The sequence below is a fragment of the Pseudophryne corroboree genome, chromosome 10 (genome assembly GCF_028390025.1).
Source record: "Pseudophryne corroboree isolate aPseCor3 chromosome 10, aPseCor3.hap2, whole genome shotgun sequence".
Lineage (NCBI taxonomy): Eukaryota > Metazoa > Chordata > Amphibia > Anura > Myobatrachidae > Pseudophryne > Pseudophryne corroboree.
Window position 1 is genome coordinate 316,170,850 of NC_086453.1, and position 17,525 is coordinate 316,188,374.

Consider the following 17,525-nt stretch of genomic DNA (forward strand, 5'->3'; position numbering starts at 1 on the left):
TAAAAGAGAACGAAAGTTGTTAAGAGTCATGATGTTTAATGTTATTCTGTTAGATTGGATGCAGCCAAACTCCCTACACTCTCGCAATTCAAATTATAAATGACTTTCTTATCTGTTATTAATTAAATATTGCTCGAAGAGGATGCCCAAATGTATTCATTATAAGGTTTTGCGTTTGGTTTGGTACAGAAATTTTGTGAGGGTGGGGTTAAAAGGGGAATTCTATTTTACCTTTCTCTGTAACACACAAAAAAGCAGAAATGCCCTATCTTGATAAACATAGTTTTAGAACTACTGTATATAGAATTACTCAGGCCCAGATTTATCAAGCCTTGGAGAGTGATAAAGTAGCAACCAATCAGCTCATAACTGTCATTTTTCAAACACAGCCTGTAACATGGCAGTTAGGAGCTAGTTGGCTGGTACTTTATCACCGTGCAATGTATCACTCTCCAAGGCTTGATAAATATGGGCCATAGACTTTTCTAATTTGTCTACATACTCCACATCATGACCCCGGCACTAGGTTAGGTATATCATACCTCCCAACTTTGACGAGGGAGGAAGAGGGACTCCTGTGTGGTGAAGCCGTGCGCGACCCAAAAATGGGGCGTGACTTAGTGCGTAGGGGGCGTGACCTCAGCTGAGTGGGCGTAGTCGAGCGTCACAGACCCATCTTTGGCATTTTGGGGGCGTGCCCAGTGCTCCCCGATTTAAAAAGAGTAAACACAGTTGTTTGACAATAAATGGCTTCACCCAACCACTAACCATGAGTGAAAGAAAAGTTTGTGAGTTATCATTCATATTCTCTGACAAATGGCCAAAAAATCACAAATTCTGCATTACATTTTCATCTGGAAAGTTTAAATCACCCATTATTATTTGCTGTCAGTACTTAAACTTTGCCTATTCCTTTATTTAAATCTTCCCATATGGACTCTACATGTTATTGCCATCACACCAGCCTCCAGCTAGGCAGATCCTAAACATGTTTACACACTACACTTCCACCTTGAATACCTTTCCTTATTCCAGCTTCAACATGCAGTAGCCTTCCAAATGCCCTGGCCAGTTACCATTTCCATCAAGCCAAGATTCCATAATATCAGATCCATCTAGTTAACATATTTTGTTTGGAAGTCTCCTGGCATTTGTTACCATGCACATACTGCACTGTAAGTTACATGCACTGAGATAATATCAAGGACCCTGATAAGTGTTAAGCGGGGTACACACGGAGAGATCTGTGTTTAAAATCTAAGCAATCTGACTAGATTGCTTAGATTTTAAGCAGGGATCTGTCGTGTGTATGCCCCCCAGCGATAGCTGTGCATCGCTATCGCCGGTGCTAGATTGAGCCTGCACGCAGGCTCAATCTAGCGGGTCGCTCACTTCAGCGCTTTGTGAAGTGAGCGGCCCCCCATCAGTCCGTCCCCTCGCTCAGCACATCGCGTTGCACTGAGCGGGGGGAGAGATGTGTGCTGAGCGGTCTGTGTTAAGATCGCTCAGCACACATCTCTCCCGTCAGAACCTCCCCTTTAGGTCATTCTACTAAAGGTTTCAGAGTTTATCACACTTAACAGTCACCATAATAAATTGGGTCACATGAACCAGACTCGCAAGGCCATTATATACATATCAAATGATAAAGTAAAGCTAGGCCAGTACACACGGGGATATTTCCCCAGAGATGTGTGCTGAGCGATTTAGCATGAACGCTCAGCACACATCTCTCCCCTGTTCAGCACACAGCGCGATGTGCTGAGCGAGGGGGAGGAAGGACGTGGGGCTGCTCATTTCTCCCATCGGTGAAATGCGCGATGTGCTAGATTGTGCCTGCATGCAGGCCAATCTAGCACCAGCGATAGTGATGAGCGGGGCCGCGCATCGCTATCGCTGTGGGGCATACACACGGAAAGATCCGGGCTTAACTTCTAAGCAATCTAGTCAGATTACATGGGCTTTGGCTTCACATAGCACATTATTCCATGTCAACAATAAGAAAATCCAACATAATTATATTTGTTTTCTATGTGTTAAATCAATTTTTAAGAAACCGATAATCTCCAGATTATAATGACAAGCTTTGTGAGTCAAAGAATCATTTTGATTCTCAAAACTGTTCATGTAATAAATTATGATTATTACTAGTGAATGATTAAGTTGCAGAAAATGTATTGTTACAAGGGCCCTCATTCCGAGTTGTTCGCTCGGTAAAAATCTTCGCATCGCAGCGATTTTCCGCTTAGTGCGCATGCGCAATGTCCGCACTGCGACTGCGCCAAGTAAATTTGCTATGAAGTTTGGATTTTTACTCACGGCTTTTTCTTCGCTCAGGCGATCGTAGTGTGATTGACAGGAAATGGGTGTTACTGGGCGGAAACAGGCCGTTTTATGGGCGTGTGGGAAAAAACGCTACCGTTTCCGGAAAAAACGCAGGAGTGGCTGGAGAAACGGAGGAGTGTCTGCCTGGGCGAACGCTGGGTGTGTTTGTGACGTCAAACCAGGAACGTCAAGCACTGAAATGATCGCAGATGCCGAGTAAGTCTGAAGCTACTCAGAAACTGCTACGAGATGTGTAATCACAATATTGCGAATACGTCGTTCGCAATTTTAAGATGCTAAGATTCACTCCCAGTAGGCGGCGGCTTAGCGTGTGCAATACTGCTAAAATCGCCTTGCGAGCGAACAACTCGGAATGACCTCCAATGTGCCGGTAATTTCCAATATCTAACTGTGTGGTCTGAGTACATGGCACTTAAAACTGTGACATTTGTAAATCTTTAAGTTACCAGAACTTAAAAGATTGAATGGATATAAAGAGAACAATTTAGACCGATATAGAGAAGTATACAAATGAATATAAATATATAGTGGGACATTGATCAAAGTTTTGAGAGAGATAAACTGGAGATAGATAAAGGTGGTCATTCCTAGTTGATCGCTAGCTGCAGTTGTTCGCAGCGCAGCGATCAGGCTTAAAAACGGCTGTTCTGCACATGCGTATGCGGCGCAATGCGCACGCACGTCGTACAAGCACAAAGAACGATGTAGTTTTGCACAGGGTCTAGCGAAGCATTTCATTCGCACTGGTGGCCGCAGTGTGATTGACATCAAGTGGGTGTCAACTGACCGTTTTCAGGGAGTGTTCAGAAAAACGCAGGCGTGCCAGGAAAAACGTAGGCGTGGCTGGGCGAACGCTGGGCGGGTTTGTGACATCAAAACAGGAACTGAACAGCCTGAAGTGATCGCAAGCGCTGAGTAAATTTTGAGCTACTCTGAAACTGCACAAAAAAACTTTGTAGCCGCTCTGCGATCCTTTCATTTGCACTTCTGCTAAGCTAAGATACACTCCCAGAGGGCGGCGGCATAGCGTTTGCACGGCTGCTAAAAACTGCTAGCGAGCGATCAACTCGGAATGACCACCAAAGTACCAACCAATCAGCTGCTGTCATTTTTCAAACACAGCCTAAAACATGACAGTTGAGCTGATTGCTTAGTACTTTATTTCTCTCCACTTTATCTCTCTCCAAACTTTGTTAAATCTCCCCCCATAATTATAAAATTCTATGCCACAAATTACATAATTACGTAGCAAAGCCAGAAGGAGAGAGGGCCTACCATAGCTAGCATGAATGTACTGTATATATCCTAATTAGAAAGGGAGTTAGGAGCACAGTTGGAGTAGGGAGCATTGCAGTATGGTGCAGATTCTGGAGAGTTAGGAGGAAGGGTGCAAGTTTATAGTTAATAGGGCACAGTTAAAGGAAGCTGGGTTAAAGTTTTATTGAGCATGGGAATAGGAGTAGCACAGGAAAAGTGCAGACAGTAGGAATAGGTGATCAGGGAGGAGTCAGTGAGGTGGTTGTCAGAGGGGTGGGTGTAAAAGGAACTGTGTTGGGAGATGAGGTTGGGGATGTTGGGGTTGGGGAAGTGCACTGGATATACCTAAAAGTTCAACCTTTTACCACCCTCTGATTAAGAAACTAATATGTACAACCTCCTCTAAAAACCCAACTTTTGTATACATGAACCCCTCTGTTTCATAAACAACACTTCCATTGATGCAGCCACACTGATGTCCGTTTTGTGAATGGTAGGATGAATAGAAAACCCAGTCTACTCCATATCCTTTCTGTAACATGGGTGTCTTTGCTGGAATCCTTTTGGACATTCCATAATATCAACAAGTCTTGAAATTGGTCACTATTTCAGAACAGTCTCTTGGCTTGTAAGGCTCTGCTTGAGACAACTTCACTCCGGAATAACAGCATTCTGAAGCTGTTCAGTACAGCACTCTTCTCCATCTCCTTGGTAGCAAGCTATTAAATCAACTTGCCATCATGTGACCAGTGTCCCAAATGTAACAGTTCTTGTGGTGACAATTTCATAATGGACACTTGGGTCAGATGATTTGCAATATCATGTTGTAAAAGTCCAATGTGAGCATTCACTTATTCATTCAAGATGATCTTTTTCACACAATGGGGCAGATGTATTAATCCTGGAGAAGTGATAAAGTGGTGATAAAAAAGTGATAAGTAGAAGGTGATAACGCACCAGCCAAGTGGCTTTTGTCATTTTTCAAACCCATAATGATTGGCTGGTGTGTTATCACCTTCCACTTATCACTGCTTCATCACTTCTCCAGGCTTAATACATCTGCCCTAATGAGTCCAAACCAGTGTCTTCTGATCTTTATCCAGCTTTTAATATATTTCTGCAACAATCACTGAAACTTTCCCCATTTGCAGGGGTTAGTAATTCAGATGCCTCAAAGGTAATCTTTCCCATTGTGTGCTCCTAGCAGCTGGGTCTGGTGCAGTTATTATCTCACAGTACATAAGGCCTTCTCCAGTGGCAAGCAAGGTAGACCACATTTTCAGCTGTTGGGTAATATACCAGTTTTCTTCATCAATCCCTTCAACATGCGCTTCCTGGAATGTAGCATCAGCTTCATCATTCTCTCATACAATGTCCTAGCAAAATCCGTGCTATCAGAGCACACCAGGTTGTGAACTCAGCACAGTTGGTTGCACACAATCAATGTGTACATCATCATTTCTTATGTTTTTTTTCCAGTGTTGGACAGCAGTCCATTTAGGCTTCATGCCATATGTCCATTTTGCAGTACAAAGATGAACTGGGTCTTCATTCTTTGCAATGGCTCCTGTCTGATGTCTGACAGATGGCTGCATTGCTACAGCAAAAGTCATCAAAAGTCTTTTGTCCATTATCCAATACTGTCCTCTGTCTTGGAAATCTTCCCACACCTGAACTTTGCTCATAGAGAAATCCAATTCACGTGGTTCTGGTGTCTCTGCCCATATTAGTTTAAACTTCATAAATCCAGCTTGTAGATGTGAGACTAGGGTGGCCAATCCTGGGATCGGGATCAGTGGTGTGATGTTAGTGTATTAGAATGCTTAATATTTGTAGACACTCCCTTACTAATATGTATAAGCCTGAATCTTCAGTGATGGTCCCTGGGACCAGGGGGATGCTGGGAAGTGGGTGGTCCAGTGTGCAGTGTGCCTGGAGTTGGTGATGGAATAAACAGCACAGCAGTGAACTCACATGTCTCTGTGTCCTTATGACTGGATTTACAAACATATGAACAAAACAAGTGGGATCCCGGGATTTTTACCAAAAATAGGCTGGGATTCAATCTCGAGATTGGAAGCTCCAATCCCGGGGATTGCGGGATCAGGCGGCCCTTTAATGCCGGGCAGCGTTGAGCGTCCTCAGGATGCTCAACGCTGCCCGGCTCCCTCCTCCCGGCTCCTCCGGTGCAGCGTGACCTGTGCCTGTGAGGGCATGCTGCACAGTCACCTGCCGCTGTGGCCGTAGGTAAGGCGGCGTCACCCAGCGCCACCTCCCAGCTCCCCCTGCAGTCACCGCGGCTGATGGAAGTTTCCCTCCCACCCGCTCCAGCAGTTTGGTGAGTTGATTTATGTGCGGGGCTGGGTCGGCCGGATGGACACACGAGCAGAAAGCCAATCCTAGGTATCCCGGGAATCCCAGGATTGACCATTTTTCAATCCCTATACCCGGGATTGAAAAAAATGGCCTGGGATTGGCCTCCCTATGAGACATCAGCTAACACATACAGTAGAAGTCTTGACCTTTCATACATTTCTTTTCTTGTGTGTAACATCGTCCATTTATCACAGTCTGTTTCGGTGCTGCTTAGCACAATACTGTATCTCCGCTGTTGTTATTGGCAACTGTGTGTCTTCCAGCTGTTTCAAACCAATGGACTGCTAAGGTTTTGACAGGACATACACAGAGATTCAAACTACATTGCCACACACAAAATCTGCGACTTTGCCACTAAATAAGTTACAAATCTGTGTATGTGTAATACATGTGAGATCCTTGTCATTAGTCAGTGTGTACCCACCAACCCCTCCTTCACAATTAGCAGGTACCCAGTAGACATTCTTTGCATTAGAAATTTCCTCATCAGAAACATTCTCATTCTGAGCATAAATAATGTCATGGGGGCAGTCTTCAATCTCAGGTGTATGGATTTTGACTGAATTCCTGAATGTCTGCCATCCCCTGGCTTTTGGTACCTCCTATGGAGGGTAATTAAGACCTGATCCTAGCAGCAAATTTGTTAGCAGTTGGGCAAAACCATGTGCACTGCAGGGGGGTGGGGGTGGGGGGGTGGGCAGATGTAACATGTGCAGAGAGAGTTAGATTTGGGTGGGGTGTGTTCAAACTGAAATCTAAATTGCAGTGTAAAGATAAAGCAGCCAGTATTTAGTTTTACCCTGCACAGAACCAATATAACCCACCCAAATATAACTCTCTCTGCACATGTTATACCTGCCACACCTGCAGTGCACATGGGCCCTCATTCCGAGATGATCGCACGCTGTGCTAAATTTAGCACAGCTACGATCAATCACACTGACATATGGGGGGACGCCCAACACAGGGCTAGTCCGCATGTCAGTCCGTCCCCTCCCCGCAGAAGTGCAAAGGCATCACACAGCGGTGATGCCTTTGCACTTCAAGAGTAGCTCCCAACTAGCGCAGCTTTAGCGTGCTGGCTGGGAGCTACTCGTTGCCACTCCCCGCACGGACCGGCCACGCCTGTGTTGGCTGAACCGTGCCCACGAAACGGTGGCCAAACTCGCCTTTCCGCCCCCTCCCGTCCAGCGACAGGCAGAGGCGATCGCAGCCCAGCTACGGCCTTAGGCCGTCTGACATGCGCCGGCGCACTATGGCGCCAGCGCATGCGCAGTGGGTACCCGTTCGCTCGGCTGCGATAAAATTCAGCGAGCGAACGGGTCGGAATGACCCCCATGGTTTTGCCTAACTGCTAACAAATTGGCTGCTGCGATCAACTCTGAATTACCCCCTATGTTTTACTGGGCAAGGCAAAAGGTATGCATGTTGAGAAGAGATGGATGAAAACAATATTGTGAGCTGTGAGGTGGTCAAAATTGCCTGGAAATGAATGTTATTGAGGTTAATAATACTGTAGGAACAAAAACAGGAACAAATTCTGTGATTTTAGCTGTTTTTATGATGTACAAAAAAATGTAAAATACAGATCCAAAACTCGCAAGGGAAGTTTTGGCAAAACAAATACAGATCTAAACAGGGGCGTATCTAGAGAGGAGGGGACCCGTGTCCAGTCTCCGGGTGTGGGCCCCCTCCTCTCCAATCCCGTAGCCGGCAGCAGCGCTGTTAGCGCTCTGTCTGAGCACTAGAGACTCTGGCACAGCGCCAGAGTCTACAGCGCATGCGCAAGTCTCCTAAAAAATGGTGCGGCAGCCATTTTTTTCGGAGAACTAAGCATGCGTTGTAGACTCTGGCGCTGTGCCAGAGTCTCTAGTGCTCAGACAGAGCGCTAACAGCGCTGCTGCAGCTGCCGGCTAGGGGACTTGGGAGAGGAGGGGACCCACACCCGGACACCAGAAAGGTAAGTATACAGAAGAAATGGGTGCAGTGTGTGCGGTGTGGGCCCCCACTGGATGTAGGGGCCGTGTGCACACTGCACCCATTATAGATACGCCACTGGATTCAAAACAGGAAGGAGATACAGATCCAAAACAAGAACCCAAAACCCGAGATATGAGCCGGCGCACATCCCTAGTTAAAATAGTTATTCATTCTTGCTAGACAGATTATTTTACTGGCAGAATTTTTTTGCTGAATGATTGGAATGTACCCCCGCAGAGAAAGGTCACATGATCAGCAATATAGATTTTTTTTGTACTGAGCATGCATCCAAGTTGTACCATGCCTGTATCCTGATTGTGTGTGCACAGAATCACAGTAGTTGTTCCAGACGCTAATATATTGAGCTAAGGGGGGTCATTCCGAGTTGTTCGCTCGGAAAAAATCTTCGCATCGCAGCGATTTTCCGCTTAGTGCGCTTGCGCAATGTTCGCACTGCGACTGCGCCAAGTAAATTTGCTATGCAGTTAGGAATTTTACTCACAGCTTTTTCATCGTTCTGGCGATCGGAGTGTGATTGACAGGAAGTGGGTGTTACTGGGCGGAAACTGGCCGTTTTATGGGCGTGTGGGAAAAAACGCTACCGTTTCCGGAAAAAACGCAGGAGTGGCTGGAGAAACGGGGGAGTGTCTGGGCGAACGCTGGGTGTGTTTGTGACGTCAAACCAGGAACGACAAGCACTGAACTGATCGCAGATACCGAGTAAGTCTGAAGCTACTCAGAAACTGCTACGGGGTGTGTAATCGCAATATTGCGAATACATCGTTCGCAATTTTAAGATGCTAAGATTCACTCCCAGTAGGCGGCGGCTTAGCATGAGCAAATCTGCTAAAATCCGCTTACGAGCGAACAACTCTGAATGAGGGCCTAGGCAAGTATGGCATGCATCCAAGTTGTACCATGCCTGTATCCTGATTGTGTGTGCACAGAATCCCAGTAGTTGTTCCAGACGCTAATATATTGAGCTAAGGTGCGATCAATGGTTTCGTCTAAAGGTGCACCAAACACAATTGCAGTGTCTGGAGATGCTCTAAGTGGGCTTCTCAGTTCTTACAAATTCAGTCACTAACATGCCACAGGCAGAAAATGCAAACACAGACGGCGAATCAGGCCCTGAAACTTTACGTTGTATTAACCATGTGTATAATAATGCTTCTCACAATATGGATATTAGAAATAATGAATCAGGGATCACAGTGTCAGCCTTATCTGAACAAGGGTCCATTGCAAGCCAAAGTCTTCTAACGGTTGTTCCAACATTAGGCTTTCATGTATATATACAGTTATACACCTGAGGTTGTAACAAATGGGCCCATGGCTTCATTGGGGGTACCAGGGGAAGCAATTAGAGCCATTGCCCCTACACCCCACTCCTGCCTACCCCAGGTAACATTGTTTCGGAGTGTTGCTCTGCAGGGACGTGTGGTCAGGGGAGGCAGTGGAGGCAGTGCCTCCCCTGTCATTAATTATTAAAATAAAACAATATACTTTAGCCTTTGTATTATTTGAATCATTTTTACCTCTGTTTTAAATGTGTTTGGAGGCACAGCTTTCGGTGCCTCCTGTTGTCAATGTAAAAGGGCCGGAAATGGGGGCCGGGGCCAAGCATCAGGCAGCAGAATCCCATTAAAAAAAGCCCTATAAGCGGCACCTAAAGAAGTGCCTGTTTGACAGGGGCGTGCTGTCAGCCCATATGAAAGCATGCCCATGTCACTGAGACTGATGTGATTGGGCAGAGTCGGATTCCGGGGGGCGGGGGTGGACACCAAGGTAATGCCCACCCTGTCATCTAGAAATATTTGTATTTATTATTTATATTAAATTGTACGCACCCACCCGTCCCCCAGCCCGTCCAGCAGCAATGCACGGCAGCTGACAGGCTGAGCTCGCAGCTGCTGACAAATTGAGTAATTGCAGTCCGACCCGAGGGGGAGAAAGTGCTGCGATCCCCTCTCCTCTCCCAATTGCTCCGGCCCCACTTTTGGGATCCCTGTTGCGGCCTACATCACCACAGCTTGCGGGGCACTCACCGGCCAGTGCAGTACAGGCGAAGCAGCTTAGCTATAAAGTGCTGGAGGAGGAGACCCACTGAACACAGCAGGTTTGTTGTTTCCGCTTCTCTTACCGGCTGTGGCGGTGGGCGCGGGTTGGCAGGGGAGAGTGACTTCAGTGTGACATGATGATGTTAGCTCACTCATGCTGTTCTGCGGACCCAGGCTGTACTGTTTATGTTGTATTTTAATGTGCTCTCCCTAGTACATACTTGCCTACCTGACCCTCTCCATGAGGGAGAAAATGCTCTGTTTCTGGACTTTCCTGGTAATGTATGATTGCCATCCAGTGGCGGAACAAGCAAGCGGTGGGCCCAGGTGCGACAAAATGCTTTGGCCCCCCCCCCCATCCCATCCAAGTCCACCCCATGGGCAGTGCGCGCCGTAGGCGCGCGCAAAAATACATAGTGGCGTGGCTTCGTGGGGAAGGGGTGTGTCCACAAAATAATACCAATTCATAAAACGGTGCACAGTAGTCTCCATTCTTCAAATTACGCCGCACAGTAGCACCACTACACCAGGTAGAGACCCTTTTACACCTTACAGCGAACAGATTCCCCTTTTTACACATAACGGCAGACAGCGTGCACTTTTTACACATAACGGCAGACAGCGTGCCCTCGTTACACATAGCGGCAGACAGCGTGCACTTTTTACACATTACGGCAGACAGCGTCCCCATTTTACACATTACGGCAGACAGCATACACTTTTTACACATAATGGCAGACAGCGTGCCCTCGTTACACATAGCGGCAGACAGCATCCCCTTTTTACACTATCGGCAGACAGCATACACTTTTTACACATAATGGCAGACAGCGTGCCCTCGTTACACATAGCGGCAGACAGCGCGCCCTCATTACACATAGCGGCAGACAGCGTGCACTTTTTACACATTACGGCAGACAGCGTCCCCATTTTACACATTACGGCAGACAGCATACACTTTTTACACATAATGGCAGACAGCGTGCCCTCGTTACACATAGCGGCAGACAGCATCCCCTTTTTACGCATTACGGCAGGCAGCATACACTTTTTACACATAATGGCAGACAGCGTGCCCTCGTTACACATAGCGGCAGACAGCGTGCCCTCGTTACACATAGCGGCAGACAGCGTGCACTTTTTACACATTACGGCAGACAGCGTCCTCATTTTACACATTACGGCAGACAGCATACACTTTTTACACATAACGGCAGACAGCATCCCCATTTTACACATTACGGCAGACAGCATACACTTTTTACACATAACGGCAGACAGCGTGCCCTTTTTACACATTACGGCAGGCAGATTCTACCTTTTTACACATAGCGGCAGGCAGATTCCCCATTTTTATACATAGCGGCAGGCAGATTCCCCATTTTTACACATTGCGGCAGGCTGATTCCCCCTTTTTACACATTGCGGCAGGCAGATTCCCCATTTTTACATTGCGGCAGGCAGATTCCCCCTTTTTACACATTGCGGCAGGCAGATTCCCCATTTTTATACATAGCGGCAGGCAGATTCCCCATTTTTATACATAGCGGCAGGCAGTCCCCCCTTTTTACACATTGCGGCAGGCTGATTCCCCCTTTTTACACATTGCGGCAGGCAGTCCCAACAAATAAAAAAGAAAGAGAAAGAAAGAAAGAAAGAAAGAAAGAAAGAAAAAAAATATATACTTACCCTCTCTGTTGGCTCAGGCTCCTTGTGCAGCTTCCCGGGCAGTAGAGAAGAAGGAGGAGGGAGGTGGAGGAGGGAGCCGCAGCAGCGCTGTGTTATTGGTGGAGGCGCTGCTGCTGCTGCCCCTCTGCTTCACTATAGGCTGTTCTCAGAGACAGCCTATAGTGAAGCAGAGGAGCAGCAGCAGCAGCGCCTCCACCAGTAACAAAGCGCTGCTGCGGCTCCCTCCTTCACCTCCGTCCTCCACCTTACCCCGTACCGCTGCAGTGCGCGCCGCTCCTCTCCTCTCTCTCCGGGCGGCTGTGCGCTGCGGGCAGCGGTTGCCCACAGCGCACAGCGGCATGTAATGAGTAAGTTTGACTCATTACATGCTTGGGCCCCTGAACAGAGGCGGGCCCCAGTGCAACGCACTGCTTGCACTGCCGGTAGTTCCGCCTCTGTTGCCATCACCTGTGGTGAAACACCTTTCTTATCAATTAACTGGCTCACCACAGGTGATGGCAATCATACATTACCAGGAAAGAGCAGCAACAGAGCATTTTCTCCCTCATGGAGAGGGTCATGTAGGCAAGTATGCCCTAGTACCCTCTCCCTGTTACCCAATGCTGTCAGTGTAACCCTCTCCCTGGCGTCAACCTCTCCCTGTCACCCAATACTGTCAGTGTCACCTTCTCTCTGTCACCCTCTCCCTGACATCACCCTCTCTCTGTCACCTTCTACCAAGCGTCACCATCTCCCTGTCACCCAATGCTGTCAGTGTCACCCTCTCTCTGACACTTTCTCCCTGGCATCACCATCTCCCTGTTACCCAATGCTGTCAGTGTCACCCTATCCCTGGTGTCACCCTCTCCCTGTCATCCAATACTGTCAGTGCCACCTTTTCTCTGTCACCCTCTCCCTGGCGTCACCCTCTCCCTGTCACCCAATGCTGTCAGTGTCACTCCCTCTCTGTCACCCTCTCCCCAGCGTCAACCTCTCTCTGTCACCCTCTCCCCAGCGTCAACCTCTCTCTGTCACCCTCTCCCCAGCATCAACCTCTCTCTGTCACCCAATGCTGTCATTGTCATCCTCTACCTGTCACCCTCAGTCTGTCACCCACTGCTGTCAACCTCTCTCTGTCACCCACTGCTGTCCTCCTCTCCCTGGCGTCACCCTCTCCATAATATTTATTTTTTATTTTATAAAATTGACAATATATTAGCTGCCTGCTCTTCGCAAGTTTAATCAGGCAGGCTGCGGGCATTGGCGGTGGCTGCATCGGACCGAGATGCAAATTAGTGGCAAAGGTGCCGGGTTGGTTGATGGTGGCAATTTTGTAGTACATTGGCGTCTGTGGCGATAGTGGGCATCAGTTTGTGGGGCGGTAGAGGGCATCAGCTCGGTGGTGGTAGAGGGTCAATGTCGGGCCTCGGCATACATTATGGATGCAGTGCCTCACAAACTACTGACCTCACCGCACACCACTGTTGCTCTGATACCCATATCACTGCTAGGACAGTAGAATCTATGGGGGCAATTCAGACCTGATCGCTAGGCTGCGTTTTCTCACAGCCTGCGATTAGGTCTAAACTGCGCATGCGTATGCACCGCAATGCGCAGGCACATAGCACGGGTACTAAGCGGATCGCCGCCCAGCAATGGGTTTGTGCGAAGAATCCATTCGCACAGACGATTGCAAGGAGATTGACAGGAAGAGGGCGTTTGTGGGTGGCAACTGACCGTTTTCAGGGAGTGGTTGGAAAAACGCAGACGTGTCCAAGCGTTTGCAGGGAGGGTTCCGGACGTCAGTTCTGGTCCCGAACAGGCTGAAGTGATCGCAGCGGCTGAGTAAGTCCTGGGCTGCGCAGAGACTGCACAAGATCTGCTTGTACAGCTCTGCTACACATGCGTTCGCACACTTACACAGCTGAAATACACTTCCCCTGTAGGCGGCGACTATCTGATCGCAGCAGTGCAAAAATCACTTGCTAGCAATCAGGTCTGAATTAGGCCCCATGTTCCTAGCACTGAAAGGGTCTCCATCTTACTCCACCTGACAACAAAGCAGGTCACTCACAGGAAGACGTGTTCAGGCAAATCCTGTTATAAATATCCAAACAGTCAACTTAGATTTTCATATGTTTGCATATTGCTCACATTATGGCTGTGTATCTGGCAACTGTGTGTACCCTGATGTTTCCTTTCATTTCTGTCACCCGTATTCTGAATGGTATAATAATTGTCCAGTTTGTTTTAAACATGTTCATGTTCTGGATGTCAGTATAAACCTAATCCCACCTCCCACCACACCTCTTAAAAAAAAGCATTAAAGATTAACATCAAAAATACTGACCAAGCTCCTTTTCACACTGAGGGGGTGATTCAGAGTTGATCGTAGCTGTGCTAAAGTTAGCACAGCTACGATCAGGCACACTGACATGCGGGGGGACGCCCAGCACAGGGCTAGTCCGCCCTGCATGTCAGGCCCTACCCCGTCGCATAAGTACAAAAGCATCGCACAGCGGCGATGCTTTTGTACTGTAAGAGTAGCTCCCAGCCAGCGCATCTCCTACGCGCTGGCAGGGAGCTACTCGTCGCAGCCCGTGTTGCAGCGGCTGCGTGTGACATCACGCAGCCGCCGCGGCCTGTCCGCCCCGCAACGGTCCGGGCATGCCTGCATTGCCCGGACTGCGCCCACTAAACGGCGGCCAAACGCCGCCGATCCACCCCCTCCCGCCCAGCGACCACCTCTGCCTGTCAGAGGCTCGGAATACGGCAGGGGGTGTGGCCTCACTGTGAATACAAGATAAATAAGACACAAATATAAAATAAAAGCTTGGCATTTTGCTCTGTGTATAAAGTGGTAATTAAAATAAAATTAATGAAACAGTTTGCAACGTTGTAGAAACAATTCTAGGTTTATAAAAATGTAATAGCAAATACCCTTTATTAAATAATTGCATCTATCCCATTATGTTATTATACTAAACAACCATTGAACCACTCCTGTGAACAGTGTTAATGCAGATGGCGATATCATAATAATATTAATAATTGTATATAAGGGCTAATTCAGCTAGCCTCTCAGAAGTGCGGAAATCGCTGTTTGGTGCGTGCATACGTGTGGTCTTAAGCTGCAATTGCACGCTATAACGGTTTAAGAGCTGGCGGGTGGGGGTTGGGGTGGCGGTGATGCCGCATTTTCTGGACATCGATGCTCCTATTGGGAGACGTGGTCCGGACAACGCAGCCTAACCCTAACCCTCCCTGGGGTTACCAAAACCTAACCCCCTCTCTCGCGCAGCCTAAACCTAACCCTCCTGGGGATACCTAATCCTGCAGCCTAACTCTCCCTGGAGGTGCCTGAATCTACACCCCCTCCCCACAGCATAAACCTAACCCCCCCCCCCCCCCCCCCCTTCCTGCAGCCTAAACCTAACCTCCTGCCTGGGCACCCTATTCAGGACGCCAGCGTCAGCATTCTGAGTAGTTTTGGGAATCCGGCATCGGTATTCTGACTGCTGGAATCCCGACCGAAAGGATCTTGACTGGATCCTATTATTTGCTATATCCATATTCATCCAAGTTATAGCTTTAAAAGTGTATACGCATAAAACAACTGTAAATTGTGCTGAGAATGAATAGATTAGTCACAATGAGAAAGCGCTCGGTGACACAGTATGACAGGGTTATGTGTACACTATTGGCACTTTTGCTGACATGTACAATACGGTGACTATGTTGCCTAACAGTGAATACAATTTTTATGTTTGAATATTTCCTATTTGCAGAATTTCACAACCAACCAGAAGTCAACTGTGGACCACAGCTTCAAGGATCTCATCCGAGAACTCCAGAGACAGCAGGAAGAAGTGAAAGCACAATTAGAGAACAAGGAACGGGCCGCTGTAGACCTTATCGAGCAGATTATAGGTGATTTACAAGTGAAAAGAGATCAACTTCAGGATAGGCAACATGATGGAGATAAGCTGTTACATACCACCGATGCCGTACTTTTCCTACAGGTGAGTTCATTTAAAGACTTTGGGGACTAGTTATTAAAAGCCCTTTTCCCCCAACCTTCATACGGAAATGGCTGTAGTACTGGTCGCACAGGTTAATTCATATTGAGTAAATGACCCCCATTTTTATTATCAAGAACACGTCAATGTTATTCCTAACCATTTGGGGGGTGCTACCACAGGCAAAATAAATCTGCAAAAGAAAGGAAGAGAAAGGGTTCAAAATGCCCTATGGTGGTGCACCACCATAGGGCATTTCGAACCCTTTCTCTTCCTTTCTTTTTCATACGGAAATGGCAATTTCCATCTGAATAACTTGTATTTACTGTATGTGCAATTTAACAAGCTCCATGTACCTTCAGATCCTTATGATCCTACGTACTCTTTTGATCTAATGAGGAGAACTGACTGCAAAGTATCAGGCACTGAAGTCTATTGCCGCTGTGGTCAGAGTTGGTATTAGTACCAGTACAGGTGGTTACAGGAGCAGCTGTCACATTATCACAAAGACCATAATTAATGCAAGATGAACGTGGGCGTTTTTGAGGGTATAGTACCTTTGTGTGGCCTAGGATTGCACGGAAGGCATTCCATGCCCCATGTGATTCCAGGACCACACTCCCAGTTGGTTGGACTAAGGGGCGGCAAGCACCATAAGCATCTAGACCAGTGGTTCTCAATCTCGGTCCTCAGGACCCCACACAGTTGAAGTTTGAGAACCTGTGATCTAGACATTCAGTGGGTATAGGCACGTCACCTCCACACTCTCAGTCTCCCAGCATCTCGGCTAGTCCAAAGTCTCAGTGGCTCATGGATGTGAATCAGTACGTCATACTGTTTTTCAAAACATTTCAGAAATGCAGTGCTTGAATACGCTGCATATTTTTGCTTGCACAAACCAGTGGTCATAAAGGTTTGTAATAAAATCTGTGGAATTTCCAGGCAGAGCAAAGTTTCATTTTCAGAAAGAAGGGTGTGTTTTTCTCGTAACATTTTTTGCTGTTAAAGTTATAGTTTACATAATTGCAATGAAAATTTACACAGAATAATTTGTAACACAATGGCCCAAAATCACAGCAGATTATAGATGGGATGTACTGTACTAAAGGTAAATTAGAGTCCTATCTATATGTATCAAGCTCCGGAAAGTTTCACTTGTACCTGGTAGGCATTGCCCTAGAGAGACCTACGGGCTCTTTTCCACACAGAGCCGAATGATCCCTCTCTGACCAACCTGTTGCTTGCACATGCGCAGCACAGGCCAAAGGCCGTGCGAGCACAATTGACCTCCCGGGTCATAAACCAGGAAGTCCTTACAATGCGAAGAATCAAGGATGCCATCAGAGGGGACTTCCTGGATTGCTGTCTCGGGATGGGGCAGAGAGAGGGCCCACCTTTGCAGCTGCAGACGAGAATATATCTGTATAGAAATGTCCTCAACAAAATGGGTGCCACCGTGGAGGAGACAAAACAACCGACAATATGGATTAGCAAATACATGGGAACACAAAGAAGCATCACGTATATCAGAAGTCAGAGAGAAGGCAACATTATGTCTGCAGGATTGTGGCAGACCAACTAGCACACTGGGAAACTTCAACTGACAGCGGTGAGGCATGGCTAGGGTAAGGGTATATACTGTATCTGTGAGAGGAAGGTGGCTGAGGTATATGTAGTGATGACCATTGGTGGTGCCTTTATCGATGGTTACCATCAATGGTGATGGTGACCACTGTGACACAAACCATTAACGGCATGAAACTATTCTTTGTGTTGCCATCAGTTGTTTAACCATCGTTCTTTATTCACATGCGTGGTG

The 17,525-nt window shown here is 47.3% G+C and overlaps 1 protein-coding gene across 2 annotated transcripts in view; it reads left to right on the forward strand.

Moving 5' to 3' along the window:
* The window catches only part of TRIM29 (tripartite motif containing 29), a 103,049-nt gene that overhangs the window by 42,321 nt on the left and 43,203 nt on the right, over positions 1-17,525 (forward strand). For both annotated transcript variants that reach the window (XM_063943509.1, XM_063943508.1), the window contains exon 3: positions 15,476-15,709. In XM_063943509.1, coding sequence (XP_063799579.1) covers positions 15,476-15,709 — 234 coding nt within the window. The remainder of the gene's footprint in view (positions 1-15,475; positions 15,710-17,525) is intronic.